Below are 26,580 nucleotides of genomic sequence, written 5' to 3' on the forward strand. Positions count from 1 at the left end.
TGCCCAATCGAGCTAAAGGTCTCCGGTCAAGTCAATCATTGACCTTGCTCTTTTCTCTGAGGCAATTTCCAGTGTTCCAAAACAGGAGTTCGGTTTTTGGTGAATATTTTCCCCAAAGTGTCTGAAGTCTGAAGGGTCGCACCTCGCAATTTTGGTAGGTGCATACCAACCGTCATGTTGGGGGACTATTAAAGCATCCAAGAGCGCAGCATCCAAAATACGCAACAACCAAAACCGCAGCATCCAGTGATCAAAACCTCCAAATAACATCCAAAATCGGCCCTTTTGGGAGCATTCAGAGCATCCAAGAGCGAAACATCCAAGGATGCAGAATCCAAAACCGTATCATCCAAAATGGCAGCACGAGAATATCTCAGAATCGTATCATCCAAAGACGGTTCATCCAAGAGCGAAACATCCAAGCATGCAACATCCAGAATCGTATCATCCAAAACAATACAGAAAAGATGGAGCCACTCAAGAGACTCAGTAGCGCCACCTGGCATATGTGTTATAAACTATTAGTTTTAGGCTTGCTTGACAGGTGGCGAATGCGTCGTGTTTAGCGGCACATCTTCACGATGTGACGTCACTAGGTAATATGACGCCACTAGGTATTATACAGTGGATCCCGCTTATATTTATTAATAACCAGAGCCGACTGCCGGTGGCTGCTGTGCTCCCGCCGCCGCCGCCGCCGCCGCCACTAGCTGTCTCCCGCCAAATAGCAGGAAAGCGCGGGAACCAAAAGCGCGCCAAATCGGCGCGCCGCGTGCTAGCTCTTCGCTCGCTAGGTGCAGCTGCACTTGGCGCCGGCTGCGCGCCGCGTGGCAACTCGTTGCTCGGCCGGTACAGATGCACTTAACAAAGCAATGAATTGCGGACAGAGCTGTTAGCTGTTGGCGCCTGGTGGCATTACCGAAAGGTTAGGAGGTCGATGGTATTTGGTTTGATGGATAACTTTACTAGAAGTTATTCGTTGAGGCTACAGGCAGGGGCGTCGCCACGGATTTTTGACTGGGGGGGGGGGGGGACGATCGACAGAGGTGAAATCTAAAAAAACGTAAACAACACGGCCAGGCAACCGTGTTTGGGACAACACGGCCAGCTAACTTATCAAGCTAACAGGGTATCAACATTTTATACATCACGCAAGGTATGTCATAAAAATAAAAAAGAGCTTATTATGCCGGGCTTCCCCCGGCTTCCCCCACTGTAGGGTAACTGGTAAGGTGCCTAATTAGCGACCCTTTCCTATTTGCGACCTACCTCCCAACAGAAAAGCTGGGAAGATAAATCGGGGTAAAAACAATGTCAAAAGGTCTGCCATACTTTGGTTATCAAACTGAATTCTTTTCCGGTTGTTGGTGCTTCTGGTGGAACGTTTTAGGAGAGTTGCGATGAAAATGGCCAGTTTCTTATCCAAAACGTGTGCATTTGGACCCTATCTGATGAAAAGCGATGCACATTAAGATAATGCACCTTTTTTATTCTAAATCGACAATCCTTTTCCAATTGATTGCCGTTTTCCCGTAGTGAATCTTGTTACTGTGCACTGCATGGTAGTCAAAAATGTGTCGCAACCCATATTTCCTATTTGCGCCCAACACGGTCGCAAATAGCTCAAGAAGGGAAAGAAAGGAAACAGACAGAAATTCAACTGAGGTGTTGCTGAAGTTTGCGATGTGTGGCGGGTGATACCAACTGTCGTCACCGACTGCAGGGGTGCCGATGCCGAATCCAGGGCGGGCCTCGAATATCATGCGAGATAGCCCGCGATATATGGGTTTTCGCCTTATTTTTGCCTTTGGTGCATCACGTGATCAGTTTTCACCTTCATAAAGGTGTTGGACAAACGCTCCTGTTCCAATGATTGAGTGCTTTGCGTATAAGTTGCCTGTTTGGAACCATATTGCAAATTTGCAGGCATCGCATTTTTTTGCCATTTTTATTATGGGGAAACCCATAGACTTATTAGCGACCCTCACCGTGGTCGTTAATCGGGACGAGTTCCCTATATTGCAATAGTTTGCCAAAATGCGCTGTGCAAATAAATTAGTGGATATTGGTGCAGAAAATGAATGGATTTTAATAGCAAAATGTACGATCTCTTCGAAGATCAAGCCAGTAATACAGTGGCACCCATAGAGCGTGAGCAATGACGGTTCAAATTAAGGGGGTCGCTAATTAGGCACCTTACCCATTATACCATACATGACTTCATATACGATCAACCTTCACTACCTTGAGGTCTGTTTTGCTGTTGGGCAGCTGTGAGGTCATGTGACGTCATCAAAGGTCACCAAAGGTTTTTGGCCAATAACTCCGTACAGGAACAAGATACAGACGCGTGGATGGTCTCATTGTGTTCAGCTCGTCAAGACGCATCGAATGATATACATGATGACCTCGAGGTCACGTGACCTGAGGTCAATCTTTGACCTTGACCTTGCGAGGTCAACATATATATCATTCGATGCGGATTGACGAGAGGATCACGATGATGCCCTTAGTTTGCTCCTATCTTGACTAATTCGAAAGTTATTCGAGAAAAACTCTCTCCATTTCTAGCGCCGCCATTTTGACTTTTTCGACCCCTGTGACGTCATCTTTGACCTGACCTGAAAATGACCTTAGTAAAAATTGTAGATCTTGACCGTGCGTATCCGATGCCGTTTACCGTTTGTCGCTATCTTGCTTCGTTCTCGAGATCTCAGGGGGGGGGGCCGAATCGGCCCCCCCCCGCCAGTTTCTTGTCCCGGCGGAGCCCGCCAGGAATAGGGTTAAGAGCCGGGCGAGAGCCTTTCGATACTGGCCCATGGGGCCCTGAGATAACCTGCAAGATAACACCCGCACGTACAGCCCACCGCTAAAGTAATGTGAGTTTTACCAATCTCAACGGATGGCTTTGACCGACGATTTTTAAATGCGGACTGATTGAAAAGAAGACGTCAATAGACAAAGTTGTAGCTGCAAGGGTGAAGATACATGTACGCTACATTTAAAGTCTCGTTGCAGTCTGGCTAATCGTTCCTAGGCTTCAGAAGCAGAACATACCCATCCATGACTGAAGCCACACATTACTTCTGCTGTGGACTGTACCTGTTTAGGACTTAAAGTTCCGGTGCGGGGCCATCAGGCTCGGGCTGGGGCCCTCGAGCATCGGGCTGAGACAAGCAAGCGCCTGTGAGAGCCCTTATTAGCCCGCATGAGCCCGCAATGAAATGTGGATGTGCAAACATTAGTGTTTGCAGTTTGCACACCTTGGGATTTTCAACGTCTGCAATTGCACATGCCCTGCCTCCCCCCCCCTCGCCGGAATCCGCAGCCCCATAATCCAAAGTGTTTTTAAAAATATAATTATACTGCATAATAAAATATCAACATCAGCGCAAAAGATCTACACGCAAAAGCTCTGCAGTCTTGCTTTTTATAGAACACTAAACACTTAAATATGTTTAACGTTACGGTCCGTTTGAAAACTCGGCCCGTATTAATGCTGCCTGGCCCGTATCAATAATGACCGTAAGGCCGGCCCGTATAAATTTGGGCCGGTCAGTAGGTAATCGGCCGGTAGGGCAGTTCTAATACCGACCGGGCGGTATTAGAACCCACTGTTTTCCTCACGGCCATATCAAAACTGGGGCCATATCAAAACTAAGCAAATAGTCACTATTCGATGTACCTGTCCTACCCATTAGCAACGTAGGCCTGCAGTGGACTTATTTTCTAATGCTGTACAGTGGAATCTGCTTAATAAATCCTCGAATAATAAATCCAGCCGCTTATTGTGGCCGCTTGAGCCATAGGCGGCGGAACGGGGAGGGCACCGGGGCACCGTGTCCCCTTTTGATTTTGGCATTTTAACATTAGCCCTATGGGCGATGCATGGAAAGAATGGGACCAAAAGTCGGCAGTGCCCACCCCCCCCCCCTTAATTGAAGGTGTTCCGCCGCTACTGGCTTGAGCTGTTCCCGGATTTTCTCCATAGATATCCATAGTTTATCAATCCGCTTAATAAAGTCACTTTGGAGTTTCGAAGTCTGCAGTGACGTCTCCCGACTCGAAATGTGGCATCCAACCCGCTCCTTAACTAAGGTCCGCTCCTTAACACTTAACTAAGGTCTGGTCACAAAGTCAAATAGCCCTTTAAAAAAAAAATGTGGTCCTTTAACCGTATAACTTATTTCCTAGAAGTTTGAAATTTTGTGTAGTGCAAGTGCAGGACTGCGGGATCGGAGCCGGAGCTTGACAGCTCGTCAGCTTGACTTGACAGCTCTGGCTAGAGTCGGAGCTGGAGTCACCGAAGTCGTTTGTACTTTGACTCCGAAGTCAGAGTCGACATTCTCTGGCTTGAAGTCATGCTCATTGCTCTTAACTGGTTAAGAGCAATGAGCTCTTAACCAGTTCCTTCGAAATTTATGAAGCCGTTTTAGCCGATCGTGGGCAGGTGGGATAAGAGCTGTAGGTTCTGTTGACCGTTGTGAGTGTGACTGGTGGACGGTGGTTGTATCAGTAAAGAGGTCAGACCAATATAGGCCCACACTGAGTATTCAAACCTCCTGGACCCTCCCATACCACACACCGTTCCGTCATTTCTATCCTCAGGACAGTCAAATCCCTCTCCTTCACGCCTCAACTCCTTGTTCCGGGCTGGACGGGCAACTTTATCTCATGCGGGAACCCCCGATAAGAGCAAGCCCGTAACCGGGTGCGGTGACTGGGGGTGCTGGTCGGCCTGCCCTCTGGACGGGCTCAGCCTCGTCGACTCACCAGGGTGCTCGCCCAGACCAAATGTCCCCCTCGCCCTCCCCCTAATTCCCATCTCCTTCCGGCTCTGAAATGGTCTCGTCAGACCGAAAAGTCCTAACCCAATAAAAAATCCCAGACCGTGGCGAGGTCCTCTGACCTCTCACACCAGCATCAGGTAGGTACTCTAAGGTCATGGTGAACTGGTGAGCCCCTTCGGCTGTCGTTTTGCCTAGCACGGGAGGATGGCCGTTTAGAAGTGGGGGTCTTGCTTGAGTATTGTGAATATTCGAATGTGTGGCTTATGCAGCTGTCACCCCACCCAGAGGACCGAACTTCAGCCTTTGGTGGGTGTACAGTCCACAGCAGAAGTAATGTGGGGTTTCAGTCATGGATATGTTCTGCTTATGAAGCTTAGGAACGATTAGCCAGACTACAATGACCCCGTTTCCATGGGCATTACTGATCCGGATCAGCAAATTTAAATCGTATAATATTTCTCGAACTCTTCGTTACATGATATAATTCAAAGTGGATTAGGCTTACATAACCAGTTAATCCCTTATTTTCATTTTCATATATTGTCTAACTATACTGGATTAGCTAATCCATTTTCACTGATCCGGATCAGTGATGCCCATGGAAACGTGGTCAATGAAACTTTGAATGTAGCTTAGGTATATGTATCGTCACCCTTGCAGCTGCAACTTTAGCTATTGACATCTTCTTTTCGATCACTCCACATTAAACAATCGCCAGTCAAAGCCAACCGTTGAGATTGGTAAAACACTAAAACCCTACATTACTTTAGCGGTGGGCTGTACCTGAGCCGCTAAAGTGTCTGAGTTCTCAGTAGAGGTGGCAAAATGTGGACCCGAGGACCCGGTCCAAAGAACCAGTCTGGACCCATATGGGTCTAGACCGGTTCCTGGAAATTTTCTGACGGGTCCAACCGGGTCCTACCATAAACTATACATCTTGCACACTACACATTATTGCAAAATATGAAGTGAATGTTTCTTTGCACACAGTAACTTAGCTCATGAGTATTCCCAGTGGGAAATAGGCTGTTTTACATGATGCAACTAATGATTCCTTCAAGAAGTCTGTATTAATTGACTTTTGGGGAACGGGTCCAACTGGTTCCAGTTCCAACTAAGACCGGGTCCGACTGGTTCTAGAAATGTCCAGCCGGGTCTGGTTCGAGTCTGGTTCCCAAAATTTTCATCTTTTGCCACCTCTAGTTCTCAGTTGTACCGTCGAACTGACCAGCATCAGTAGGTATTCTTTTAAAAATGGTTTATTTCTGTTTACATGACTCCATATTGAATGACCGTTGCAAATAGTCACTTTTGAAATTCTTTATGGCCGATTTTTTTAGGGGACGTCCCCCCGGATTCCTCGACTGCCGGCGGGGGGGGGGGCGTCCCCCGTCCCCCCGCTTTCGACGCCCATGCTATCTATAAACACTCTCAAACATCGGTTTATTGGAAAACATGACACACCCGAATATTGCACCCGTTACCCCTTTGTGTGACCCTGAGGTTATCTCAGGTCATGAAGGGTCACCAGCAGTTTTTTTAAAACTATTTCTTTTGAATTGATATAAGAGACGACAGACGTGCTAGAGCGGTAAAAACATGTCAGATGTGTTCAACTCGGCGATACGGATCGACTGATATGCAGCATGACCCTTTCCGGTCAGGCCATGCCCTGACCCGAGGTCAAATTTTCCAAATGACCTTAGAAAGAAGTCCGAATTTCATTCGACGCGACTCGACGAGGGGAACACGTTGCTGGCAAAAGTAATGTCGTGGCTCCCTTCAGTCAAAATCTGTTACCTAAAACTTTTTTTCGTATAAACCAGGGATGCGGAGCCGTGGAAATTTCAGACGGTCCGGCTCCGGCTCCGAGTAAAATGGTCCGGCTCCGGCGGCTCCGGCTCCTTCTCAGTACATCCCCTATGCGATTAATTAAATACCTACGGGTGGAAGAGAAAGGGCGATTGAAATTGGATTGGTACACGTTGCCTCTGTATTTGCATAACAAGGCTAATTTGAATAGTGAATACCACATGGCCTTGTACTGTCAAACCGAACTAGGTCAATAGTTTTTTCCTCTAAAAAAAGAGCCGGAGTCGCCCCCTTTTTTGACGGCTCCGGTTCCGGCTCCGGGCTATACCTATTGTTTTACGGCTCCGGCTCCGGCTCTGGGCAAAATATGCCGGCTCCGGCTGCTCCGGCTCCGGCTCCGCACCCCTGGTATAAACGGCTATTTTTATATTTTTTGCCCTCTGGAACATGGAATATATATCACATAGGACAGGAAAAAGGTTAACTGTGAAGGAACGGGAGGAGCTGACGATGATAAGCGCGATCTGACGGTGAGATGAAGATCCTTGCGGAGGCTTGGTTACGGGGATGGTGGACCTGGACACTACACGACTTATTAGGCACTTCTGGTGTGAAAACTGAAAGGGCAATTAATAAACCCACTTTCGGTATCGGTCTCCATTATCGACACTTCAGCCTACCTACATACGTGCCGCGCTTGGATACGCTGCAATGCGTCTTCATGTCATATGTCAGGTTTGTAGTGGTATCGCAGCGATGTCGCTGCCAGCAGCTACGCACCTCCGTCTTGAGGATGTAAGGTCATTATAGGGATGCCACTGTATAGAGACTCAGTGATGTCATACAATTCCGTCACTTAGGAACCGTACGTGCCACCACCTATCGGACAGTCATTGAACTAATAGTTTACAGCTTGTACAACAGATGTCACTATTTTGGATGATACGGTCTTGGATGCTGCGGTGCCAAAAATGTTTTTTGGATGATACGGTTTTGGATGCTGCACCCTTGGATGTTTCACTCTTGGATGCTACAATTCCTCGTCCTTGGTTGCTGCCAATTTGGATGATACGATTTTGGATGCTGTGGTCCTGGATGTTGCAGTTTTGGATGTTTCGCTCTTGGATGCTCTGAATCATCCCTAAGGGGTCGGTTTTGGATGTTATTTGGACGTTTTGATCGCTGGATGCTAAGGTTTTGGATGTTGCGTCCCTTGGATGCTGCGCTCTTGGATGCTTCAATACTCACCCGTCATGTTGCCATGGTCACTGGTCATGCGCACGTCGAATGACGTACCTACTGTTTCCTTGAGGTCAAGTAAAGGTAGGTAAAACTATTTCGTAAATGTTCATATGGTTGCTAAATTCGAGTTCAGCTCCAAAAACTGGCCAAAAAACATGTAAAACTCGAAAAAGTGAGCCGAGGTCATCAAAGGTCACTGACCTGACCTGACCTTCAGGTGACCTTGACATCCACTCTAATGCATGGGGGCAACATCATATCACATGTTTGAACGCTTGAAACCACGAAAAGACTGCAAAAGCGCGGCTAATGCGAGCCGACATAGTAAGTATGTAAGTATACGCCGAATCGCGATTCTGGCCAAACATGGTCTCTAAAAGTAGGTCACAGGTCAAAGGTCATTTAGGTCGGGGTCATGAAATTTTGAGGACAGGTGTAAAATTGATTAGCGCGATGGTACTGAAAGTTTCGTCGCGATCGGCCACTTTTTACGCGAGTTATTTGCGAAAAACCAAGAGGGTCCGTTCGACTCCCCCCCCCCCTACACGGGCGAGGGATAATGTACGCGAATATTAACCACTTTTTGTTTGCAGGGTCAGATAACAAAGTCATAATAGAGAAGGTTACGATTCCTAACCCTCTGCACCAATGCGAATGCTGAGTCGTTCTCTTCTCCGCCCAAATTCAAGTCGTCCCGTTCCGTGCCTCCAGCCGTCAGAAACGTCTAATCGCTACGTTCCAGTCGTTCGGCGAGCCTTCAGCCTCCCGTCGATGCTGGGCAGCGCTGTTGGCGCCAATCCCGGTGTGCGTCTTGCTCTTTCTGCCAATAACCACACGCTGCGCGCGACAATATCCTCGTCACTGATGGACGCTGATGAGAGCGAGGAGCCCGAGGTGACGAGATGACGTGACGGCTGCGCTGGCACTGATGTGACGTCTCTGCTGTTGTCAACAAATGACAGCTGTCCTGTTTGCGAGCCTCCACCCGAAGGCCGAAGAAAACCTTTCGAGGATCGTTCAAATGCTGGTTAACCCGCGCCCCGTTGGGCTCTGCCGAGCAACGCGCCCCGTTGGGGGGGGGGGGCATTTTGCCCCCCCCCCTAAGATCTCGAGAACCACGCAACCTAGCGACAAGCGGCAAACGGTGTTGGATAGCCCTATCAGGGAATTACCTTGTGACCCAATTTTATTGACCTAGATCAAACCGATGACGTCACAGGTCAGGTCAAAGGTCCAGTTTTCACCGTTTACAGGCATTTCAAGAAATGCGTTGTAAAATCGAGTAAAATGCATTTCATTGAAAATCATCGATGGGGAAATGTTCTTCAAACACATATTTTGCTATTTGAGGTCACTGATACCAGGTCAGGTCACAGAGGTCAGGTCACTGGGGGGTCACAATATGAAAGTGTCGTGTGATACATGTTTTATGGTCCATTTTACATGACAAATGCGATTATGTGGGTCAGGCAGCCTTTGGGGCCAGCTTAGGTCACGTTTTGGTCAAGGTCAGGTAGAGGTCAGGTCAAGGTCAGGTCAAATTAGGTCAAATTTCAAAGTTGATATTTTTGCATAAAATGGGCATCGAATCGATGTAGCTCGTCACGGGGAGTTCAATGGTGGTCTTTGTTTTGCCGTACGTGGTCTAGACTCGCTAAAAATTGAGTTCAAAAATTTGACGTCATCATTTTTGAACAGTTTTTCGCTATAACTTGGCCAAAAAACGAGCTATCGATCTGAAATTTGGTATGTATATAGAAGAGCGCAGGGACTATCACATATATTCCGTTTTTTTCGAAATTCGGAAATTGTTTTTATTTTTTTAGTTTTTCTAAGAAATCAATTTTTTGAATTTTTGAGGGTCAAAAACCCAAAATTTTGAAAATCCGAGATAGCAGTTTTGTAGCGCCGCTTTTTGTCTACCAGACCATATAAAGAACTTTGAAATTGCTTGATAACTGTAGATTTGGTGAGCGTTTCAAGATTGCATGTTTTTTGCTCATTTTTGCTCGAACATGACCTCAGTTTGACCTCAATAACTCCTGACCTAAGGTGACCTAAGACTTGAAATTTGGTGCGAAGGTGTCAAATCGATGCCCGGGAAGGTACTGAAAAGTTGGCGGCGCTGCGCGCCGCCGTTTTCTTGCTATTCAGGAAAAACCACAGGGGAGGCCAAAATGCCCCCCCCCAACGGGGCGAGGGATAGTGGAAGGCAATTAGCTTATGCTCTGGCTTCAGGTCGTATGCATTTTGCCAGCGAGCCCCCTTGCCGGCGCCTGGTCAGTGGTCACGTGACATGACCTTGCCCGGGGTCAGAGACAGCCGACTCAGTCATCACAGGTCTGTCTACTATGGACCTACTCTAGCAAATGATCCAGTCATTATAATGGTATGGTCCTTAAGCCTACGGTTCACTGTGACTTGCATTGGGTACCTATACCTAATATCCCATCCACTATCCAGGCAAAGTTTGCCACGATATTATTTATATACACTGTGATTTCAACGCTTTAGGTAATCGCGTAAACGGTTCAGACTTCAGAGGTCTCAGGTCAGCAATCTTTTTCGGTGCCTGTTGGGTAAAGCCACGGCCCAAAAGGTAAAAACTATAGCCTGCAGGAAACGGTTTGGACGGTCCAGACAACCATGCCAAACAGTTGCGAATCATAAAAAAAAACAGTGGGATTACATGACAATAAATGCTCTGTTTGTATTTAGGGATCTACATGCATGTCGCGTACATACCACAGCAACAACACAGCACAAAAATGACCACCGTCTGCACAGTCGCAGCCCGGCTGAGCGGTGACACTCCTTCCGGCAAATGTCTGCGCCGCCCGGGGCGTTCAGTCGGCCACGGTCAGCTGGCGGTCTTTGCCCTCGGGAGTCGGGGATGAGTGGGGAGGAGGTAACACCGACCAGTGCATGGAGGTCGCCCCGGGCGGCAATCTCAACCCGTTTTTTACAAGCGTTTCTTGGAGCTAGTTTTCTGGTTTGTTTATCCATGTAATGTCTTACTTAATCCCTCAAGAAGAATTAATTAGAAATAGTGTTACAAATTGTCTTCAATTGACTTTTCTGTCCTATGTATTTCTTTGTTAAGTGTAAAAACCTATACATACCTCTATGAGTTGGCCAGAGTTTCCGACCCCGACATAGAAGCTGGTCGGCATAAGCATTACTGCAGTTCCGTTTCATGTCTTTATGCAACGTTTATCCTGCTAGTGCTGACAAAACAAAACGCGACAAAAAAGTAAAATGCACATGCTGTTTTATTGACTTAACCCTAGAACACCTAGGGGGGGGGTTGTATCAACCCCCCCCCCTGAGGTTTTTCGAAGTGCACGCTAAACGGCTTGTCGTAGCGGGCTGAAATTTTCAATACCCTCTGGGGCAACCTTTGCGCATCTTTTGCCGAAAAAAAATTGATCGGGTCATGTCAGGTCACGGAGTTATGACGTCATAAGAGGTACAGCCTCCGGCCGACAGTTACCAAACGTGTGCGCCGAATCCCTAGGTTTTCTGCCGGTGATACCCACATTGTTTGATGGATCATGATGAAACTTCCCATGCATGTTGGGGCAAGCATTGGCTATCGTGTGGTGCAAGAAAATTGACCGGGTCAGGTCAGGTCACGGAGCTATGACGTCACAAGAGGAACAGCGTCCGGTACTATTTTTGAAAAGCGCCCGAACCACTATTTTGCTAATTCTTGTCACCTCAATGGGAATATGCAGCAATATTAGCTTCTATAGGGAGCAAATGAACCTCCCAAATCCAAAAATACAATCAGATTTCAAAAATTTAAATTTTGATTTTTCGAATTTCTGCCGCCGACTGTGACCTTGCCGACTTCCGGCGCTCCCAACGCGCCATTTTTAGAGCTAGGGAAACGAAATACATACCAAACGATAGAGAATTGATCAAGGAACACGATAGTGAAGGTTTCAAGTCAATATCTCCCACCGTTTTGCCGCAATCGCCGCGGAAAGTTGAAAAAGTTTTATTTTTTCGGAAAATTTGACCTTTGACCGGTCATAAGTAGGTCAAATGTTGACTTCTTGTTATGACTGTTATGACTTCTTGCACTTGTATACCTTTTCGGGGTATTTTGATGCCCTGAATTCGAATTTGCTATCCATTTCAGGCATCGTCGGTTGTTTCTTGTAGTTCATTTTGGGTCAGGGTCAGGTCAGTGACGTCACACGCCTGACGTGACCCAATGCACAAATGACCTTGCAGACTTCCGATGCTCCCAACGCATCATTTTTAGAGTTATGACATCGAAATACACACCAAACGATAGAGAATTGACCATGGATCACGATAGTGAAGGTTTCAAGTCGATATATTTCTTAGGTACCGTTTTGCCGCAATCGGCGCGGAAATCTGAAAAAGCTAGATTTTCCGAAAATTTGACCTTTGACCGGTCATAAGTAGGTCAAATGTTGACCTAGGACCAAAAAATATACCACCAATCGCGAGATCTCGTTGAGAGAAATCCGTTGGTCTTTTCCGCTAAGCTCTACGACGCTCCGTTTTCAAACGCCAGGGGGGGGGGGGTCGCACCAACCCCCCCCCTGCATGGGCGAAGGTGGCAAAACACCGTTTACGGGCGAGGGTTAAGGTGTCATTGCGAGCCCAAGGCCAAAATAATGTCATACAGTACGACATCAGTCACTGCAACATTTATAGACAGCTGCGGCTGAGTGAGCGGCGATTTCTAAAATTCATGAGCAAGACAAGAAAGTGGGTCATGAAATGTACCTTTTATTGTTGTAGCATTCCTTCCGATCATACGACAATGATCCGCCCGCGACGTCTTCCTAGCACAGCTACACAACCGTCCAACGAATGGCGAATGCGCATTGGGCAGTCAAACACCGTTTAACTAACCGAATTTCATGGCAAGCGGCCCCTCGCGTTCCAACACGAAGAAGGCACCAGTTGCTTTCCGGAGCAGACAGTCTGGCTCCCTACTCGTAGGGGTCCTATATGGGTCCAATGCATCCATCTGCAACATCGTCATCATCACACAGCTGGGAATTTTATTACCTACGGTGATGAAAGCAAGAGGATCCACTCCAACTATGTATCTCTCTCTTTCTCCCTTTCTCTCTCTCTCTCTCTCTCTCTCTCTCTCTCTCTCTCTCTCTCTCTCTCTCTCTCTCTCTCTCTCTCTCTCTCTCTCTCTCTCTCTCTTTCTCTTTCTCTTTCTCTTTCTCTTTCTCTTTCTCTTTCTTTCTCTCTCTCTCTCTCTCTCTCTCTCTCTCTCTCTCTCTCTCTCTCTCTCTCTCTCTCTCTCTCTCTCTCTCTCTCTCTCTCTCTCTCTCTCTCTCTCGCTCTTCCAACCTTCGTAGAGAAATTGCGTTCCATGTCCGCGCCACTAGACAAACCCAAAAAAGTGATCAATAACACTAACAATTATCTACTAATTGACAGATACAATTTAAGAAGCCAGTGGCACATTTCTGCCGATGCTCGATTTCTAATAGATGTAAATGACGAGAAGAGACCTTGCAACGTTTCCTAAGCCTTGCGTATACCTACGTATATATGTATGTATATGATGTTTATTGTGCGCACATATCGTAAGCGGCTTATCGGTGTAAAACAAGTACCGCACTTGTTTTACAAGGTTTGAGCACTGTCAAAGAATATATGACATATATCATAGTCCAGGGACACTTTTCCTATTATAATTTTTTCACAATGAACGAGCGCACGCCGCACATACACTCATAAAATTACAATAAACTCTGAGGTAAAAACGAGTAGGTACCTCTTGCTACATTACAGCTGAGTCATGGATGGAGTTGTATTTCTGATCCATGGCACCAGTAAATAGTAATATCGAACACCCCAATACGCGTCAGACACGATCCGTGGCCTTGGGCAGTTGAGCGGGTGGCGGTCGGCTAGTCTAGTCGCCCCTGGCGTACAGGCTCCAGTAGATGCAGTTGAACGTGAAGAAGATGAGCGGGATGACGACGCGGCAGACGCGGTCCACCGCCTTGGCCTGCAGGATGTGCGTGACCTTCTTGGCGGGGCCGGTGGGACCGTGCGGCGCGCCGCCGCCCAGCGCTTCGGCCTCCTCCTTGGCGAAGAACATTTCCTTGACGCTCTTGCGCCGGTCGCCCTCGACCTTGCGCTTCTTGGCCAGGTAGTGCACGAGCACAAACTCGAGCAGCGCGCCGAACACGAATATCATGCACGTGCCGATCCAGATGTCAATAGCCTGCAGCAAAACGGGCACAAAATAGATCAGTTTACAGTGAAAATTCAATGAATAAAACATTGGCCCTGAACTGCTAGCATAAAGGCAAAAATAATAATAGAAAAGCGAAATGACTATCAGTGTCACTGTCCAAAGCAGGTGCACTAAATATAAAATACGGGAGGTCGCATATTTGCAAACGGCAATAATTTGTCGGCTAGTTTTATGACACGGGCAAAGGCCCAGGCCGTGACCTTCCCGCCCGAGTGTTCTGTCGCTTAGAGTCGTTAAGACGTACGCACCTTGAGGTAGGAGACGGGCGGCAGTTCGCTGCGCACGCCGGCCGCCAGTGAGGTCAGAGTCAGCAGCGTGGTCACGCCCAGGGTTACACTGCGGGAGCAGACACAGGCGTTTAAGTGAGCTCAGCAACTACACTATGGCTAGTCACATAGCTCGTTAAATAACCAAAATATTTCAGACGGCTACATAAACTGATCGACTTTGATAACATACAGCAGGTTTATATATCCCGTATCCGTAAGTCATAGGCCCAGCAGACAGCACCTTGGTCATAACCAGCATCCAGAGCTATGTTATGTCAGCTGTAATTCTGACAGTCATGGCGACTAGCTGACCAGAAAACTTCAAAGAGCCTGCACCTGTCTGTCAATGTTTGGAGTATACATAATGAAAAGCCTTCGATTTATATTCGAGGAATGCGAGGGACATGGCGTAAATACACAATCGCGGTATATGAAACGGTCTGTACGTCGTTTGTATATCTTAAATGACAGGTTCTATGTATATGTCTGTTTGTATTGATAATGAAGAGGCCTCTACCCAGGTGTCCATCCGACTGGTATTTGAAGGCCACTACCAGCGTATCCCGTCCGATTGGCACACAGAGGCACTGAGCAGCGAGTTCTGTCCGATTTGTAAACCAGGTCACTCAGGTCACTCACCCAGGTCACTCAGCCAGCGTCATTCACCCCGGTTTACACCCAGGTCACTCACCGGGCCGGAGTGGCCGTCTGCTCCAGCCAGAAGGAGACCCACGACATGCACACCATCAGCATGGTGGGGATGTACGTCTGCAGGATGTGGTAGCCGTTCTGGCGGTCCAGCACGAAGGACGCCGACAGGGCGCTAAAGTCGCCTGCCGGCAACATAGCATGACGTTACTAAAACGTTATGTACAGTTTATATACAGGCGCTAGGCATTATAATTTCAAGTCCACACCCCATTAGATTCATGAATAAATGTCATATTTCGAATGTCATATCGTAGGACAATGGCTGAAATTCTAAAAGATTTACGGGATGCATTACGATTGCAACTGAGCCATAAATTGCCGACCGTTTGAATAGGGTCAGTTTGGACAGGCGACCATTCAGATCTCCAGTCAGCCAGTCTGAAAGAACGTTTAAGAACATGAAGAGGCCACAGCTAAACCGAGTGCTTCACTCACCGGTGTGGTACTTGAGCGTGATGTTCTTCATGTCTCTGACGCCCGTCAGCGTGAACTGAGGGATCTCCAGCTCGTCGTAGCAGATGCCCTCACAGCCGTTGTTGCCCTGTGACCAGGCGAACAGGAGCGCCGACGTCGGGTGTGCGTCTGGAGCAATGCAATTAGATGCAGTCAGATCCAGTATATTTATATTGGATAAAAAAGATAAAGATGCAAACTGTGGTATAGATATCCGTGAATCTCAGGGTCGGCAACATTTGCGACCGCTGAACGTCGTTGAAGGCGACGCCGAACCAGTCGTGACCATACCATGCACTCCCTCAGGTCGATATATGTACTTTATGGGTTTAAAGCGCTTCGTTAATGTTGGCTATTCACGTTTGGTCTTCTGTTTTACTGCAGGGCTGCTCATTTTCCGGGACATATAAAGCACTGGAAGTCACACTGTAAAGGCCGTAAGCACTGGGATGTTGCTGGTAAACGACTGGAAACAGTCTGCAGGAAACGGGCTGAGCTAGCCAGGCAGTGGTGCGGGCTGCGAGCATCGACCTATGGCCACAACCCGACGAAAGTGCATGGCTAGGGATGGAAGCCAGTCGTTTGAAGCTTAGTCTGAAAAGACGAAATTGAGCATGAAACCCTTTTATATACTTATCTATTATCCACGACAAACTAAGGTCGTCAATAGGATTTATACTGTTAGCATAGGACAAAAACAGAATAGCAGGAGGCAATTCATCTTTTCTTTTAAGGATAAAAGATAGCAGCTGCTCCATTGTCAAGTAAACATTGGCACCTGCTATGGTGCACAGACAACGCAATGAATATTCTAGCAGTGCTGAGTCGTGGCGGCTCGTTATCGTTTCTAAGTCACCGTTTCCATTTTGGCACAACACAACAATTAACCAATGCTTTTCGTGTAATGAATCTGTGTTCGAGGAACTAGGAAGTCTGTATATAAATGCTGGAAACTTTCATTTTCTTGGAAATAAATGTTCTTGGAAATACCTGCTGAACTAACTCACAATGCACTACACACCCCGTAGTCACTGCCCATCCCCTCCCAGCCCCACCCGTGAGACCGCCATTGGTCTATACTCACTCTTCCCCTCGCGAGCTATACCCTCGCCCCCCTCGTCCATTTGAACGGCCTTCGTCTTCACGCGTCAGCTGCCGACGTGCTCAGGTAGCCAAGTGTGTTCACACATGCGTCTTTGTGCCGCCGCTAGCGATCCGATCCGTGCAACAAATAGCCCGCTTGATGAATGACATTCAGCGTCGTTAGTTACCGGTGTCATGTCAGGGGAGCTCGCCACGACACGGCGGCCCGCGAAGGTAGGCTGGAACTGCCACCAACACGGCCCACGACGGGTAATGGCTGGAGCCTCTGTATGGTGACCTAGCCGGCCTTCATGACCTCAGTGACCTGTGGGCTGTAAGTGTAATAGCTTCGACGCCCAGCTGCAGCGCTGCTCTAACTTCCATCGAATAGCATGTATGATATACAACGATCAAACCCGAGATTTAGGAAGAGTTTGTTGTTTCAATGCTTCAGGTATACTCCCACTGGCTTATATTCTTGCCGTTGTGGTTTTGAGCTGTGAGCCATTAGCTTGGACTGTGTATGACTGAACGCTAAATATTTATAGTCGATGAGCAAACGGAAGCCTAATGTTGAGGCTCAAATTCGTAAACAGGATGTAAACTGGGCGTTCAAGCTAGCCTGTAAACCTGGCAAGACCCACGATGACAAAACTGCACTCTGTTTCTGATTATCAGAAACCCTATGCTTCACCGGATGCATATTATTCTCAAAACCTGTGAGACCATGTTTGGCAAATGTTTGGTTCCCAGAGTTTGCGGCACATTTCAAGCACAAGTGTTTACAACACACGCGATTGACTAAATAGCGATTCCGTCAGCACGGGCGATAATGCCGATAGTGTTACTGCACTCATGCACCCGAGTTTACGAGTAACCTAGCCATCCTAAAAATTCTGTAGACATCCCATTCCAACTATCTGGCGTCCATTGCGTCGGTCCACCACGCTGTTGAACCTGGAGTTTCTTTCCAGCGGTCCATTCGGCTACAGAGATCGATGTATATGTCGATAATGATATCCCACTCGTATGATGTACATACAGCACCGCCCACCAGCGTCCTATACATCTACATGCACCAGCTGGCAATACATCAGTGATGCACGTCATCGCACTCATGTGGTGTAACCTAATAACAATAACTAATAAGCGGTATTACAATATAACAATAACTAATAAATGCACGTCCTCGCACTCATGTGGTGTATCCTAATAACAGTAACTAATAGGCGGTATTCATTTCATGCTCACCGTTGCTCGCTTATTTACCGTCTAAATGTATATTCCAGTGCCAGTCACAAAATAAAGAGGAAGTAACTACCACTAATATAATTCAATACACACACACACTACACATGCTGTCCATTTTCCTAGAAAGACATATTCACGGGAAACGACGTTATGAGAGCATATCGCGCTGCTAACGCGCTCCGCCGCACCGCGGCCCGGTCTGTTGAGCGGCTCAGTCCGCCTGTGGTATAGGCTGTGCCGCCGGGCTCGAGTGTACTGCGGTACAGTATACCACGGCAGGGTGTGAGTACTCCCTCGGCAGTCCTGCTTCTCCGTTTCAGTTTCAGCCGCGTGTAGACGATTATTTGCGAAATGAAATAAAAGTTAAATGCCTGACGCTTCGTAACCGTGCACTCTATGTACTTCACTTGCAACCAGACACTTTGATATGGGTTAACGTTTAAGGCAAATATAATAAGTAGGTATCACAAACTTCAAGACAATTTTACCTACTTATTTCATGGTTAGGCTGTAGGCCCTAGGCAATGGCATGTCTCGAGGTCTGTATAAGGGTCTATTAAGCATCTTGGTATTCTTTTCAGCGCTTTAGCATTGTCATCAAAAGCTAGCCCAAGCGTGTAGTGTAGTTAGCTCGAGACCGGAAAGTAGTCATTGCAAGATACGACGGACCTTTATGAGCGGCCGCCCGGTCTTCTTATTATTCCAATATTTTGAGCTCGGAACTCGATGGATGTGAGTGTGTGACAAACTCAACTCAGTGTCCTGTGCTACTCATCACTCGGCCGCCAGTTGAAACACTCGCGGTAATATCCGACGACATAACGCTATCTCGGTCATCTTGTCCGCTTTCCGTTCGATCTCGCTCTATGAGACGAAAGTTATGATGTTTTTTCCGAAACCGATATGCATTCGCCGATGTTTAATGCCAACGATCAATTCCAGGATCATATCAAAACCACACTCATTGCCAAAAAAACATCTGGCCCATTCAGCTGGGCTTCAGTCCTGTCAGCAACCATCGGCCTGTCGGCATTGATCATCACGTGGTTGACGAATCGGGTCTGCACTAATGCATTTCTTTGTGCCGCTGTCTGGCATTCGTCCCGCTGCCGTCTGCCGGCGCCGTCATCCAATCCCACGTCATCCGCTCCGACGTCATCCATCGCAGGTGGGTGCCGCGCCGACCGACACTCACCGACGCGGCTCTCCGGCACTCAAACCATCCATCCTCCGCGGCAGTCAGCGGGATCAGAGCAATCGTGTTCTCCGGAGACAGGCCATGCGGCTGCCAGCCGACCGTGGCGACGGGCCTACTCTGGACTGAGTCGGCCGAGCCGCCGACGGCCTGTCGCGCCGCTCTGCAATGCGACACGCCGTCGGCTGTCGGCCACGCAGTCCGGTGTCGGCTGGCACAGCCTCAGAGGGCCGCCTGCACCGCTCCTGACGGATGGAGAGCGCGCTCTGACGGGCGGGGGCGGCCGCCCCGGGTCAGCCCCCATCCGTCTCAGAGGCCAGACAGAGGGGTGATATGCGCCCCCTCCCCCTCCATCTGTCGGCCCGGCGCCACTCAGCCGAGAGGGATCACACGGGAGACCCCCTACTGTCAGCTGTTGCGCGCTTTTTGCTGAGTGCATCGCTATCATGGGATTAGAAAGATAAGGCTGACAGCCGCTAAGTCAATCGAGCTTTTTTCCACGATGAGTTGAGTGGCCAAGCAAAAAGCCGCCCTGGCAAGTATTTAGCCTCTACTCAATTAAGAACTTACATAATAACAACTCGCAAGTTACAATATCTTCCTTTAAGTAACTCGGCCCTAACATGTGAGTTGTGCATCGTGCAATGTGCAAGCTCGTAAGTTGTGAATACCGAATCCAATATTGCCAACTTAATTACATCGCCAAGAATTAGCATTGCTATTGACCTGCTATATTTACTTTCGCCCTGTTGATTATATAAGTGGCAATTAGAGTGACTTTCCTCGCAATCTGCTGAGGGGATGCAAATGATATGCTGAGTGTAACTTTCCGACGGCTAGGGAAACAAAGTCCGTTTACACGTAATGTTATCTGTTTCCGTGAATTGCTCATATAATTTCAGAAGGAATCTGTGTTTCAAGGAAACGTATTCTCCGCCCCCAAAAGTGCGTGAATGTTTCTCCAGTAGATTTTCCAATCGTTAGCTGTCCTCCTCAAGCTTAGATACCAAACAAAAGCGATCACGCCGTGGTGGGTTTGCCCAGCTCAAAATCTCAGCTCCCCGATGTCGGTAACTTGGCACGGTGCCAATCCAAGCCGCTACGGCCCACAATCGCCTGGGGCTACGCACGGTCGGCGTGGTACTACTCACAGGTAGCCAGCTTAATGTCACAGCGCTGAGAGTCCAGAGGGTAGCGCTGCAGATCCATCTGACAGGATAGTGACAGCTTCAGCCTGCAAACGTCAAACAGACATGATTTAACAGAAACGTTGAGATAAACGCACTGCATTTCTTTGTTTATTGACATGTGGAGACATCGAACCAAAGGGAGTTATATCGAGTCATTAGTTACCCTTGTTTCTAAAATCGTGGGCTTGAAATTAAGTGATGGCAATTTCCTACTAATTGCATCAAAGCATTGCAGACCTCCGCACCTATCTTCAGTGGCGTATCCAGGGGGGAGGCCAAGAGGCCATGGCCTCCCCCTTTGGCATCAAACATGCAAGTGGGCCCTTTGGGTCACTTGAGTGCAGTGACGTACCCAAGGGGGGCCACGGGGGCCCCGAGGGGCCCCTAGTTATCTGAGGGGCCCTTGGCTACCTAAGGGGCCCCTGGTTATCTGACAGGCCCCTGGTTGTCCGAGGGGCCCTGGTTATCTGAGGGGGCCCTGGTTACCTGAGGGGCCCGTGGTTATCTGAAGGAGTCCTGGTTACCTGAGGGGCCCTGGTTATCTGAGGGGCCCCTGCGCTACCCAAGGGGCCCCTGGTTATATGAGGGCCCCCTGATTACCTAAGGGGCCCTTAATTACCTGAGACCCCCTGGTTATCTGAGGGACCCCTGGTTACCTGAGGGGCCCCTGGTTATCTAAGGGACCCCCAGCTACCTGAGGGGTCTCTGATCCCTTGGATGGCCCCTGGCCAGTGTCCTGAAGAAACCCTGATCGCCCAAGGGGCCATGTTTACCCGGGGATTACCTGGTTATATGAAGGGCCCTGCAGTCACATGAAGGCATTTAGGTACCCGTGGAGCCCCTGGTATAACCGGCCCCCGGTTATCAGAAGGTCCCCTGGTCACCTGGTGGGCCCCTGGTCAACTGAAAGGCCCCTGGTCACCTGAGAGGCCCCTGATCACCTGAACAGCCCCTGATCACTTGGATTCAACGGCATAGCCAGGGGCGAGGGGCACATGTCCGTTATAAGGTTTATGGTCCCCTCGGGCCCGAGGGACCCTGCGGTGCCAATTGGCAGCAGAGGGTTCGCGCTGGCCAAGCTTCAACTGGAAAGGACACCACAGGGCTTGTGAGAACACCCCATGGTCTCTTGTGTAGTCACACTTATCTCCAGAAGGGCCCCACGCCGGGTTCTGGGGGACCTTGCCGGCCTCTGAGGGCCGTTGCCGGCCAATCAGGGATCAGCTGTAAGGGCCCCATACCCGTTTGTTATGGCTCCACGGTCCACACCAGTTTCTGATGGCCTTCACTGCCACCTCTAAGGGTCCCACACCAGTGCCTCTTAAGGGCCTACTTCGGTGGCTCTGAGGCGCCTCTGGCGCCTCCGAGGGCCCTAGGCCAGCGCATCTGACGACCACTTACCAGCGATTCTGAGGGCCTCCCGGCCTCTGAGGGTCCCTTGCCGGCCTATGAAGGGCCACCAGTAACTTTCAGGGTCAAACTGCGTCAAACTATCTTAAAATGTCATTTGATGGCCCTCATAGGCCAGCGTAGGGCCCTTAGAGGCCAAGGCTGAGCCCCCAGAGGCTAGCGTGGAGTCTTCAGAGGTCGCTTTGGCGGCCATAAAAAAGCTTAGACTTGAGCGTGGGACCCTTTGACGCTGGCGTAGAGCCCTAAGGAGCCAGCGCTCAGCCCTCTAAGGCCAGCGTGGGACCCTCTAAGGCCATTGTGGGGCCTTCTAAGGCCAGTGGGGGACCCTCTATGTCCAGCGTGGGGCCGTCGATGTCCAGCATTGGGTCTTTTAAGCCCAGAGACATGGGACCTTCTTAGGTCAGATTGAGGTCCATTGGCCACGGAGACCAGCTTGGGGCCCTCTGAAGACAATGTGGAGCCCTTTTAGGCAAGTGTGGGGCCCTCTGTGACCAGCGTGAACCCTCTGAAGCCAGCGTGGGGCCATCTGTCATCTGACTCCAGACTTGAGAGGCTGGTGCTTGGCCCTCAGAAGCCAGCGCGGGCCTTCATAGGCTGGCGTCGGGCCATTAGAGACCACCTCGAGGGCCTCGGCAGCCACTCTTCAGACCTTATGCATGTTTGGGACCCCTGAGGCCCTAAGGTAGGGGTGGCCCTTAAAGGCATGCGTGGGACCCTCAGGGGACATCGTGGGCTTCTAGAGACCGGCGTGGGTTCGAGAGCGGCATAGGGACATCCGAGCCTGACTCAAAGGCTCCCAAGAGCCAGCGGGGGGCCCTGTGAGGACAGCCATAGCTGAGGCCATTATGGGGCCCGGAGGCCAGCATGGTTCACTCTGTTGCCGGTGTGGGGCTTTCAGAGGCCAGAATGAGCCTTCAGAGGTCGGAGTGAGGCCAATGTGGGCGACATAGAGCCATCAGAGTCTAGATCAGAGCTCAAACCGAGTCGGGCCCTTCTAAAGTTAAGGGTACCAGCCCTCAACCAGCGCAAGACACTAAGAGACTGACATCTGCCCTTTGAAAAATGTTACAATCTTTAAAAAAAAAATTGGCAAAGACATTTTGCTTTTGATGATCTTTAGTGACCCTAGCGACGACCAAAGCAAAAAAAAAAAACTATATGCCTACTGCTGAAATAAATTGTACGCTACAGAGCTATCGATATCGATGCCTTTTTCACGTTTCAACATTTCATTTTTTAGATTGCCGAGTGTGCCTAAAAAGGCTCCCTCACATGGCAAAAGTGGCAAAGAACCGCACCTGGGCGTGAGTTAAGTACGCTATACTACTGGGGCCCCTAAGGTAAGGATGGGGCCCCTCGAGCAGGTTTGGCCTCCCCCTTTCCAAGATCCTGGATACGCCACTGCCTATCTTCGACGGCTTATTCAATACCGAATATCAACACAATGTTCCATCTTATGCGTGTCATCTGACGTTCGTATGAACGGCTATTTTTGCTGGTAAGTGTTACAAACACACTGCAGCAGTTTTTTGCTCTACTTACCGTATGCTGTAGAAGACCCGTCCGTCTTGGTACACCCTCATCAGCACGTTTGGCATCGTCACGTCGTGATATTTGGCGTCCTGTGGAAACGTTCACCGCTTAGGTCGCTATCTAAGCTACTGAGATGTTCGATGAATGGTGGCACAGCGTAATTGTTAATGTGTAAGCTGCTCAAATTGACGCTTCCAGTGCAATAAATACTGAGAGGTTCCTCTCAGCAAGCGATTCGGAATACGGTAGGTATATCGCAATAATGTTATATTTTAAATCTATATGCCACCTTATTGATTTGGAGAGGCCGATCGTTTTTAGTTTTCACCTTGAGATTGAGGAAGTACAGGTCGGGTGTCCACAGCTGATCGATGACGTTCTTTCTGCTGACGATGAGCATCTGGTTGGGGTCTCCCGGCACGCTGAGACGCTCGTCCAGCCACTGCTGCCGCAGGTAGATGTCCAGCTCGTAGTCCTGACGAACACAGGAGGGAAGAGAGAGCGGCCGGTAAGACGAGTGCTGGCACAGCCTCATGGCCCGCCCTCAGAATTCTGATCGACGTCAATTCTCGCTTATATCATCCACCTTTTATACAGTGGCTCACTCAAAAATAATTCCTTTATCAGGATCTAGAAATACGTCTAGGCAGGCGCGGATACAAGGGGGGGGGCCATGGGGGCCATGCCCCCCCCCCCTTGGCCGATTTTTTTTCAAAAATAAAATAAAAAGTTAAAAAGCTGAAAAGGGGGCCTCCTGAAAATAAAGTGGCCGAAATCCGATGAGTTTTTTTTTTTTTTTAACCTACCCACTTAGTTATTTCTTAGAAGACTAGCTGAGAAGACTTCTTTGTTAGAAGATTGGTAAAGCTTTTCATAACTTGGAGGTCTCTTATACTCACAGAGATGACCACTTTTACAGGGCCTCCTAACCTGCACAGAGGGCCTCCAAGCCTGCGCAGATGTCCTAACAAACACAAAATCTCTTAGCCTACACAGAGGCCTCCACTCGCATCCGAACAAAGGGCCTCCTAGCCAACACAGAGGGCCTCCTAACTCACACAGAAGGTCTCCTATCCTGCACAGAGGGACTCCAAGCCTGCACAGATATCCTCTTCGCCAACACAGGACCTCAATCTCCACAGAGGGCCTCCACTCGCATCCACACAAAGGGTCTCCAAGTCTGTACTGAGGGCCTGCGCTCGCATCTGCACAGAGGGCCTCCTAGCTATCACAGAGGGCTTCCTAGTTCACATACAAGGCCTCCTAGCAGGGGCGGATCCAGGGGGGGCGATAGGGACTATAGCGCCCCCCCCGGGCGACTTTCTCATTTTCTTTTTTTTTTGCAAAAAAAGCATGATAGGGGGCCCCCAAAAATAAAGTGGACGAAATCCAGGCTTAAACTTTTGGGGGTAGGTAGGGCCCCCATCGATGGGGGGCCCCCGATTCGGAATAGCCCCTCCCTTGGCAAAATGCTGGATCCGCCCCTGCGTCTAGGCATATTTGAAAGCCCGAAGATCGTTAGTTATGCCAAAAAAATCGTCACTTAATGCCGGCGACAAGGAAAACTAATTTGAAAATAGATGATCTTTCAGACTTTCGGTTCGTAGAAAAAAAAACAAAAAAAAACATGCCTAAACATAAATCCGCAGCAATCGATCAACAGTGTTGTTGTATATATATAGGTACTTATGCTTTAGTAAGAGTGACGGGCGTCTCGTTTTTCTTTTTCAGCTGCTTTGTATTGAGCAATAAAATCAATTTGGCCAATAAGAGCCAATGCTTTCAACCGCGATTAATCCGCACAAGATAATTATGAACTTTGCTAATCTAAAAGTTAACTCTGGTATTCCAAGTTTGCACACTTATTTGGTGCTGCTGTTGATGATCATTGATCATTCGCCTCCACTCAAGATCCTTTAGATCTGTCACTGAAGGGCTCATACACTTAATATATTGCCACATTTGCCTGCATTTAATGAGCACCAAACTACCGAGTACCAAAACATTGCAGTTCATCCGTCAATAGCGCAGCAGTTTGTCCGTGCAGTTCAGCTGTCTCGCTGAAACTACAAAACCTGAATGACAATCCTTCGCATACCGATCCGTTTTTATCACAGAGTATTGCATTTCCGCCTTTGAGTGTTCAGACCATGGCTTATCTCTCATTGATTGCAACAGAGGTGACCTTTATGGACCACAGCAATTGGTCGGATTGAACCACTTGCTGCGATTAACGATAACATGAATTGACGAGCACAACTTGCCAGTTGAGTGGCGTCGGAACACGGCCCAGCACTTCACTTGGGCAGCGGTCGGTGCCATGTTCCCAGCGGCCGACAAATAAACAGGCGGGCCAGGGCTGAGTGCCGCGGCCAGAGCCCCGCAGAGCCGCCGCCGGGCACTGACTTCTGGAATTATTCCCGAGTTGGAGCCGGCCAAAGCCGCGTCACGTCCGACACACAACTGAAAATATCTCAGCCGGGTTGGGTCGCATTTGGGGGCGAGAGTCGGCGGCCATCGACAAATGCTTTAGCATTTGCAGCCACTTAGAGGCCATTACCATGTTCAAAGTCTGCGAGGCCGCCGGGTTCAGTGACACTGGGAACGACATACGAGTGGAACCTCGCTGACAGCGCTGTCCGGAGCCGCCCGACGGGATGTAAGCTGCAACCATAAGGTCCTGTCTGTGGATAGCAAATGCAGAGAGGCATAATGACCATTCAAAGACACTCGGAAGTCAAGGTCTCCAGACCTGACGATAAGTCACGACTGAGAAACTGACAGACTCAGCCTTAGGTCCATTGACGGGCCGGTCTCTGCCATTCCCCATGACAGCCTAACCGGCGTAACTCTTTAGTTTTAACAGCCCGCTTTAGAACGGAGTATAGTCGGCATTTACGGCCGGTCTCAGACCAGACACCGCAGCGACCGTGTCCGAATGCTCTGCTCAGCAATCGCTCGTCGAAGATTGCCAGCAGACGACCGGGCGGGCGCTGCCGACCGCCCGGCCTGCCCGGACAATAACCGATCGCCTCGGCCAGTGCATGGCCTGCAGAAACCCGGCCAGTTCAGACCGATATGGTTGGTGATCTGTATACAAGACCTTTAACGCGCCAGTATGAATACCATGCAGTTTGGCATCAGTTCAGTGGATTTATAAAACAGACAACTAGCTGGACAAGCCACTGTTCACGAGCCAACATTTTAAGGAGATGAGGGCCAAGCATTGAACAGAGCTCGAATATGTTCATGACAAGGTCAGAATAAGGCGAGATTTGACAGACAGAGAGAACAGCAAACATTGATTGGAACATCGGGAGTGTTCATAAGCTATAAAGACCAAGCAGGCACTGAAACATAAAAAAATGAC

General features: G+C 49.0%; 1 protein-coding gene across 3 annotated transcripts in view; it reads right to left on the bottom strand.

Moving 5' to 3' along the window:
* Positions 1–13,648: 13,648 nt before the first annotated feature.
* Positions 13,649–26,580, bottom strand: part of LOC122367776 (glycine receptor subunit alphaZ1-like) — a 28,701-nt gene continuing 15,769 nt past the window's right edge. For all 3 annotated transcript variants that reach the window (XM_043341193.1, XM_043341183.1, XM_043341200.1), the window contains 7 exons: positions 23,539–23,685; positions 23,220–23,299; positions 20,229–20,311; positions 15,531–15,677; positions 15,076–15,217; positions 14,364–14,451; positions 13,649–14,082 (listed from right to left, as the gene is read on the bottom strand). In XM_043341193.1, the coding sequence (XP_043197128.1) occupies positions 13,768–14,082; positions 14,364–14,451; positions 15,076–15,217; positions 15,531–15,677; positions 20,229–20,311; positions 23,220–23,299; positions 23,539–23,685 (1,002 nt within the window). In that variant the 3' untranslated portion in view covers positions 13,649–13,767. The remainder of the gene's footprint in view (positions 14,083–14,363; positions 14,452–15,075; positions 15,218–15,530; positions 15,678–20,228; positions 20,312–23,219; positions 23,300–23,538; positions 23,686–26,580) is intronic.

The sequence above is a fragment of the Amphibalanus amphitrite genome, unplaced genomic scaffold, assembly GCF_019059575.1.
Source record: "Amphibalanus amphitrite isolate SeventyFive unplaced genomic scaffold, NRLGWU_Aamphi_draft 000031F_arrow, whole genome shotgun sequence".
NCBI lineage: Eukaryota > Metazoa > Arthropoda > Thecostraca > Balanomorpha > Balanidae > Amphibalanus > Amphibalanus amphitrite.